This window comes from Biomphalaria glabrata, chromosome 2, assembly GCF_947242115.1.
Source record: "Biomphalaria glabrata chromosome 2, xgBioGlab47.1, whole genome shotgun sequence".
Taxonomy (NCBI): Eukaryota; Metazoa; Mollusca; class Gastropoda; family Planorbidae; genus Biomphalaria; species Biomphalaria glabrata.
Genome location: NC_074712.1, coordinates 25,524,977 through 25,533,981, shown reverse-complemented (window position 1 = coordinate 25,533,981; position 9,005 = coordinate 25,524,977). Strand labels below are relative to the sequence as shown.

The window sequence follows — 9,005 nt, the reverse complement described above, 5'->3', positions numbered from 1 at the left end:
TTCACATACCTATATATATTCTGCTCTATATGTTTCTATGATGGATCCGGATGGATAGACATGTAAATATTTAAACTTTCAATAAAAAAGACCAAAGACTATCACTAAGAGTAGTAAGAGATCTATTAGATTATTATCATTATATAGTCTAAAGTAGTTTTTTTTAATCCGGACATTAGATCTAAATGAATTCGGACACTCGCTGTTTTTGTGGTCATTAAATTTTAAATTAAATCTTTATTTTGATATTTAATATTGAAAGTTCAAACTTTTTTGAAACTAGCAACTACTCAGGACTACTGACTGTGACTCAACTGAGTCGGATAACTGACTGAACTAGCATTTATTATTAATGAGTGATCTTTAAGCATGATTATCATTATGATAAACTGATTTAGTTTACTATTACTAATAAGTATTACTATCATTTTACACAAATTTAGGCAATAGTGCAATAGCCTTAGGCTAAGTCTATGCTAATGAGCCCAGCCATATTTATTCTGTTTTTGGAGCTGATTTAATCATTTATTTGATTCATATTTATAAGTTATAATTAAGCATACAAAAAAAAATTAATAATAATAATAATCTTTATTGTCCGAATGGAAATTTGTCTTTCAATTTGTGCATTACACCAAACAAAAAACATTATAACTATAAGAAACCAAAGTGTACATTCACACCAGACGCACTCATAATTTACATGTGACAAAGGGTGTTGTAATTAAATTACGATTTAATCAAATAATGTGTGTAAAATTTCTCTGAATAAATGAAAACACATGGCCTCTTTGATCTTAAATATAATTTTAATAACAAATATACAGGGTTCCCGCGGCCTCCTGATTTTTCAGGAGCTCCTGGAAATCTCCTGAAATTGCAAAATATATGAAAAAGTCCTGGAAATCTCCTGAAATTATTAAAAATCTCCTGAAAAGTCATAAGAATCTCCTGAAAAATAGACAAAATTGTCTTTTTGGGTGTCATTCAATATGAAAATCGCCGATCCTACGGGCGATTAAGAGAAAAAAAACAACGGCGAATTCAAGCCTAAAACGGAAGTTTCAATACTTTGTTTACTTTAATAGGCACTGGCATATATAAACATAGATCTAAGTACCGGTATTCTAAGTCTAAGTCTGTCTCGATCTCAAAAGTGATTTTTTTAAAAACAAATCTAGATATATGTATAGAATTATAGATCTACATAGATTTGATAGATCTGGAATTAGAATGAAAATGCTAGATCTATTTTATCTAGATCTATCTAAATCTAGAAAGACTTGATATTAAAATTAAGACTAGACCATAAATCTAGATTAGATTGATTAGATCTAATAATATAAATATCTATCATCTAGGCGCTCTATAGCTAGTAGATATCATAATACTTTTATACTAGTCTACTAGATTACTAGAAAATTACTAGTAGTAGATCTAGATATACTATCATGATTTATGATCAGTATGATCTAGATCTAGTCAATCTAGATCTAGTTTATAGTAGTTTAAATTAGTAGTTATCTTCTAGATCTAGTAGTAGTACTAGTTACTAGATCTAGTAGATCTCTAGTCAGATCTAGAGATAGATATATCTAGTCACTAGTCAATCTAGATAGAGACAGATATAGTGATATAGTCAGTTACAGACAGTATATAATAGTTATAGTTACTGAATATAGGGCCTTCTATTCTACTTTTACTGTACTTTTTAGGGTGGAGGCCTTAGACTTAGAGTATATATGGTATATATACCATATATATATATAGAGTATAATGGTATAGTCTATAGTCTACTAGATTTTATTTCTAGAATTCTAGATCTAATAGAGATCTACTTAGATTCTGGAATCTCTCTCTTAGTTTTAGTTTTATAAATCTAGATTGTGAAGTAGATGGGGCTTAGAGTATAGTGTAATATGGTCTATATAGTATTTAAGCTGCTATATAAAATTAAACTATTCATAGTTTTACAATCAAATTCACTTCTAGCTTTATGATTCAGAGCTAGATTTTTATAGATTTAAAGACACCTATTGTTAATAAAAACAATCAATGCAAGAGATTTCCACTGAAATAGGAAACTGATAATGATAATGTGTTATACATTGCAATTTGTTTAATTTTAGAGATTTTAATTAATTCCTAATGTTGACTAATACAAGCAATATTTATAGAGAGAGTAGTGCAAATAGGCTTATTGGTTTACAAGTACTTTTTTTTACTCTTTAATCAGTTACTTTTGAATTCGCTAATTTGAAAAGGAAAAAAAAATTGTATACATGTATATGGTAATTCTTATATTTATTACTAAATATAGATATAGTTCGCATTTTTCCGCTCCTGAAATCGAATATTTTCTCCTGGAAAACTCCTGGAAATCTCCTGAAATCCTAATCTCAGAATGGTGGGGGAACCCTGAATATAGGTTAGGGCTTAGGGGTACAAATATAAGAATGGCTGCCTGGTCATGCGGTTTGCGCGCTGGACTGTTGTTCGGATTTATCGACGGTCGAGGGTTCAAACCCTGCCCGCTCCCGTTGTCCTGCGGGAGGTTTGGACTAGAAAGTAAACTATCTTCAACTCTGAAGGAACATCCGAAACATGTAAAACATTTTACAAGTAGTCATCCTTATTCTTCTTAAACTAAAAAGATTTTGATACTTCATTTTCTTTTCTATGTCGAACCATTGTCAAATAATGCGCTGTCAAAGTCAAACTTTGAAATTTTGGCCTATAGATATCAGAATAGCATAAACTACTTTAGATCTAGTCTATATATACTAAAATATAGAATCTTGCTCTAGAATCTACATAGATCTATACAGCTAGATCTAGAAAATAGAGTTTTGGAGTGGATAGAGATCTCTAAAGATGTCACAATTTAGTGGTGCATTACAGCTAACTGATCTTGACGACTTTATAACACCATCACAGGTAAGAGTCACACTAAGTTTAACTTATACTTAATACTAGTTATACTTTAAATTTTAAATAGTCTACCAGCAGAGACAGTAGGCTTAGGCGCTTAGTAATAGTAGTGGTGGACTGCGTATCAAAATCGTCTCTGGCATTACCATATAATCCGGCCTACAAATAACGTCATATGTAACAATATGTTGTAGCCAGGATTTTTTGTATATATATATATATTCTTGTTGAATTTTAAACAAATTTTTTTTTTTAAATTAATAAACTGTGTTTGGACAACTGTGTCTTGCTGATGTCACTTTCTAAGCTTTCTTTTTTTTTAAGTTGTCTGCATTGAAAAAAAAAATTCTTTGGTCACGACCAGACCGGCCCATTTGGTGCCAGCCCACCGGGCACTTGCCTGTTAGCTCGTATCGCAAGTCCACCCCTGATCTAACAATCTAAGTATCTAAAGTAAAATCTAAGTCTAGTAAGTATAGAGATAAGATAGTAATATAGTATAGTAAGATAGTAATATTAATACTTATAAATAATAGATCTAGTAATATTTTAATTTTATATACTACTATAGTACTAGATCTAAGTCTAAAGAAGGTCTAAGTTAAGGTATATAGTATAATATACTATTACTATTATATAATAATAATAATCTTATTGTCATTAAGGACATTTGTGCATTACACCAAACAAAACATTATAACTTTAAAAAACAAAATATACATTCACACCACTTTCACTCATAATTTACAGTGAAAAGTTTATATCAGATTGTTTTTTATTTAATGATTTGATTGTCAGGGGAACAAAAGAGTGTTTTGTGTCTGTTTGTCTTTGCTATTGGTGTCTTGTTTCTCTTTTGTGATGGTAAAATCGCAAAATCCTGACACAATGTGTGATTTTTTATTTCTAGAATCTTTTTAGCCTTTTATGGATGTTTGTCTCAAACAGCTGCCCAAATGTTGTTGTTTTTTCCAATGACTTTACCAGCTGCATTTAGGATTCTCTTAAGTTTATTTTTTTATTTTTAATGCTCAGATTGCCATACCAGGCAGTGATATTGAAATTTAAAATATTGCAGATGTGATTGTGATAAAACATACTACCATTTCGCTACCATTAATGAGGACAATTTTCTCAGTAATCATAATCTTTGCTGCCCTTTTTTGCTGATATAATCAGTGTTTGCACTAAAATTTAGTTTATCATCTAGGATAGTACCAAGGTATTTAAAAGTTTGCACTATTTCAATAGTCTCTCCAGCTACAGAAACAATATCCAAATTTCCCTATGAAATTTATTATCATATATATATCATACAGAATCAGGATGTTTTACTTTTCTGTGACATATGCCACGATGTGCTTGCCAAAATCTGATTCTTTGATCATAACCAGCAGTTGCAATTTTTTTAATGTGACTATGTGATTACATATATAATATACAAAAGTGTATATCAAATTGAACAATTTCAAAGTAGGAATTTTAATTTATAAGTGGCAAATCAAAATGAAATAAAAATTTTAAAATATCATTAATTAGTAAATTATGAAAAACTAAAATTTTATAATTTTCTTTAAACAGTCTATAAAAAGATAAATGCTCCTCATTGTACTGTTTTCAACACAATAAGCTTTTGAATTGATAAAGATCAATCTAATTATAGAACTATAGTGTAGATCCGAAAAAGAATCTATAGATTTAGATCTATTTAAGTATATTTCTTTGAAGGAATATTTTACATACCTAGATTTCTATATTATCTACTTGTTTCTACTTCGACTGTCCAAAAGCCAAGCATACAGATCTTTGTTATATGTTATGTTAATCATTGATTATGGTATAAAGAAGTAATTAATTCAATTTTACATGTTTTAGTGTTTACACTAGTGTGTACACACTAATTTTTTTTTTTATTTAATATACAAATGGGCATTATTTATAAAAGGTCATTTTAGTACATGAAAAAAGTGTGCTAAGATTTAAATTTAAAGGTTGTTGACTCGTTTAATCATAATAAATTGGTATCATTAGAAAGCTGAATGAATTAATATATTTTCTAAGTGTATGGTTAAAAAATGTATATGTATAGAGAGCTTTTTATTTTTCCTTGTTATTTGAAAATGTATAATTTTTGTCATTAAAATATTTTGGAAATATTAAGAGACAAATAAATTTGTTTCCACTAGCTGTTAGAAGAACCTATTTTCTTTAGAGTAACCTCAAGAAAATGTCATTAAATGTCTTTTCTTGGGACATGCTCAATTTCACTTCTGTAAAACTTGAACAGGATATTGTTTCTGATGTCAAATGTGTTTTTTTAGATCCAAAATGGCTGCCTTTGCAAGTTGCTACATTAATTTTAATAATTATTTTTGTAAATGTAATTAGTTACTCAAATTAGTGATATAACTTTCCTATTTTATTTACCATTCACACCAGCATGTTGTTGATTTCCAGAACTACAAATTTTCTTATTTTTGTCCAATAAAGTTCTAGGCAGTTCTATTCAATCTAATTATATAACTTAATTATCACATTGAAGATCTAGAATTATATTAGATCAACTAATTTAATTAGTTTACTTAAACTTTGTGAGCTTTTATGAGACTAGTCTTTAGAAGTCCTATGTGGCATTCACCTAAGACTAAAGTCAATGTAAGGTGAATGGAGTCAGTTTTATCAAGTTTATCAAAGTGTAAATCTAAGACTAAGACTAAGACTAAGACTAAGACTGCTTTATTGATCCTTACGGAAATTTGTTGTGATTACAAGGACTCGTTTCTCATATAAAGACAACACAACAGAAAAATACACATAAATACAACAGACAACATAAAGAGTTCATTCAGCGACTACACACAGGTATCTTGGTGCATTTCATGTTCCCTGATCAATGAGTGGCGGTGATAGAGTCTGACCGAGTGAGGTACGAACGAGTTTTTGTACTGCTCCGTTCTTGTTTTGATTGACAGCAGTCGCCCACTTCGCGACGACCTGGCGTAGTTCTGATGGAGCGGGTGGCCGTTGTCTTCCAAGATTTTTTCGATTTTTCTTAGGCACGTTTGTTCAAAAAGTTCCTTTAAATGTGGTAATGTTGTGAGTGTAATTTTTGATGCTTTTTTAATGATGTTTTCTAGACGTTGCAACAGTTTAGATGAGGCGTTGCCTTGCCAACAACTTATTCCGTATGTTAGCAGATTTTGTACTGTCGCGCCGTAAAATGTCTCAAGGATCTTCTTGTTTAATTTAAAACTGTTGAGTTTGTATAGAAAAAAGAGTCGCTGGGCTGTTTTCTTTGTCAGAGTTCCAAGGTGGTCTTCCCATGAAAGCTTGTTGTTGATGATAATGCCTAGATATTTATATGCCTTTACTTGTTCTATAGATGTAGTGTTTATTTGCAGTTCACGTATAGTTTGTTTTTTCTTTCTAAAATCTATTATAAGTTCTTTAGTTTTTGTTACATTCAGTTCTAGAAAGTTGTCGGTGCACCAGTTTGTAAACTCTTCTATCGAGCTTCGATACTGAGTTTCGTCTCCTGAAATAAGACCGACTATGGCAGTATCATCAGCGAATTTAATGAGTTTAACTGAGTCATAGATGCTTCTTATGTCATTAGTGTAAAGAGTGTATAGCACAGGAGAAAGTACACAACCTTGTGGAGCACCCGTACATAGTACTCGAGTTGACGATTTGGTGTTGTTGACTTTAACATACTGGGGCCGTTGGGTTAAAAAGTTTAGAACCCATGCTTGCAAGTAAGGGCTTACATTTAAGTTACTCAGTTTGTTTATCATTAGATGTGGCTGTATGGTATTGAAAGCCGAGGAGAAATCTACGAAGAGGACTCGTGCATATGTTTTGGGTATATCGAGATGCTTATAAAGCTGGTCCAAAAGCAATAGAATGGCATCCTCAGTTCCTCTAGCTGCTTTGTATGCAAATTGGTGAGGGTCTAGGCTGTTATTGACTTTTGCTACAAGTTGTTTCAGAATATATTTTTCAAAACATTTCATAACAATAGGTGTTAGTGCTACTGGGCGGAAATCATTTAAGCAATCTATTTTTGGTTTCTTAGGCACTGGTATGATTTCTGAAGTTTTCCAGATGTTTGGAATTACGCACGTTTGCAATGACTGGTTAAAGATATGACAGAAGATAGAAGAAATTTGCTCCGCACATAGCTTGATCAGCTTGCCACTAATTTTGTCCACTAGATCTGTTGGATCTGTCTAAAAATTCTATAATATTATTGAAAAGCTCTGTATAAGTGATATAATCTACTATTTAAAAAAAATGTTATCAAAGAAAAAAAAAATATTTTTAAAAAACAATTTTTTTTATTTTTTTTTTACTTAAAAAAATATAACAATTTCACAGAGTCAAGTTTTACACACACAAAAAATTAATAAAAATGAATATTAATAAATTTTATAAAACAATAAGATACTTTTATTAAGCACATCTTAAGCATTATTTTGATTTATTATTTTTAACTGAAAGATAAAATTTAGAAAAATAATACCCATTTTCATTCCATTAAAAAAATGTCATCTTCTCCTTTGATTTGAATGGTAGTTTTTATTTGCAAAAACATGTTTAAAAAAAAGCATATTTTTTAATGGTTGGACCTATAGTAATATTCTATACATCAACGGAAAGTTAAGGATGAGTGCTTTAATAATCTGCTATAAAAAATTTTTAGTTTAATTTTGAAAAACATGTTTGCATATCTCATATTCTTTTTGGCTGGCATGACTTGCAGAATCTCAGATCACGTTTAAACTTTACACAATTATTTATTGTACCTTAAAAAAACATGAATCAATAAAAAAAATTAGTCAATAAGTTACTGGTTATTAATTATTTTGTTTTGATACCAAAAAGAGAAATTAATTTTTCAGTATTAAGAAATATGACTAAATATGTGGGATTTTGTCCCCTTAGATAATTGTACAGGCTATTTCTCCAACATCCATACTTGGATAATTGTACATGTTATTTCTCCCACACCCATACTTGGATTAGGTTGAAACTTTACAGAATTATTTACCTAACAAAACAAAAATCAATTAGTTATTTTGTTTGATTTTGAAAAAGGGAAATAAATTCTTCATTATTGAGAGACAGTTGTAATTATGAGGTTCTTCCCATTAGATAAGCTTTATTGTGTTTTTTTTTAAAGTATTTCTATATTTTGCTTGTTTAACTAAGCTTAACATCAATGTTAATGTCAATTTGTATAATTTGTGTTTACAGTGTATTTACTTTTTTTTAAAGAAAGTTATCAAAAAATCTTTAAGTTACATCTCTGTTGTGTATTTATGTTCTTGTTGTGTGTTGTGAACTGATCTGTTCGTATGTGTCAAAATGTCTTGGTGTCCAGGTCAGCTTGCGTGTGTATACTGTGTTATTGTGAATTGTTTTGTCATTCTTGTTCAATAAAGCCTAGGATCAAGACATGTCTTCTTGTAGTGTTTCATTAGGTTACTACAATTTATTGAACAAGAATCTTGTGGACTAATTGTGCTTCAAACTTCTAGTATGGATTGCTTCCTAAAACCTGAACGATTGGTGGTTGATCTTAATGATCCATACGCTCAAAGGATCTGGTAGCACTGGCTTCACACATTCGAAAAATTCGCATTAAAACTAGCAGTACCAGAAGGTGAGAAGTTCGATCTATTATGTAACTTTATCTCACATGGTGTGTATGAATTGATATCTGACTGTGCCAATTTTGAAACTGCTGTAACCACACTAAATGGACTCTAAGTCAAACATACCAATGAGGTTTATGCTCGCTATCTCCTATCCAGTTGTAAACAGGAAACGGGACAGAGTGTTGACAAGTATGTTCAAAGATTGAAATTGCTGGTTAAAGACTGCCATTTCAGAGCAGTCTCTGCCCTCGAAAACCAGAGCGAGGCCATCAGAGACGCATTCATTAGTGGCATGTCATCACCAGAGATTAGGCAGAGACTTTTAGAGTACTTATCTCTGGACCTCGCAAAGTCATTGGAGGAAGCTAGATCTCTGGAGATGGCACAGAAACATTCTGTGACATATAACTTGCA

General features: G+C 30.7%; 1 protein-coding gene across 5 annotated transcripts in view; it reads left to right on the top strand.

Annotated features, from left to right (window-relative positions):
• Positions 1–31: 31 nt before the first annotated feature.
• Positions 32–9,005, top strand: part of LOC106057327 (cytosolic iron-sulfur assembly component 3-like) — a 32,292-nt gene continuing 23,318 nt past the window's right edge. Inside the window, exons 1-2 of one of the 5 annotated variants that reach the window (XM_056022086.1) lie at positions 32–113; positions 2,808–2,937. In XM_056022086.1, the coding sequence (XP_055878061.1) occupies positions 2,875–2,937 (63 nt within the window). In that variant the 5' untranslated portion in view covers positions 32–113; positions 2,808–2,874. Of the gene's footprint in view, positions 214–711; positions 1,157–1,439; positions 2,607–2,807; positions 2,938–9,005 lie in introns of those variants that run through there. The other 4 variants (XM_056022088.1, XM_056022089.1, XM_056022087.1 and 1 more) reach the window with 4 other exon arrangements.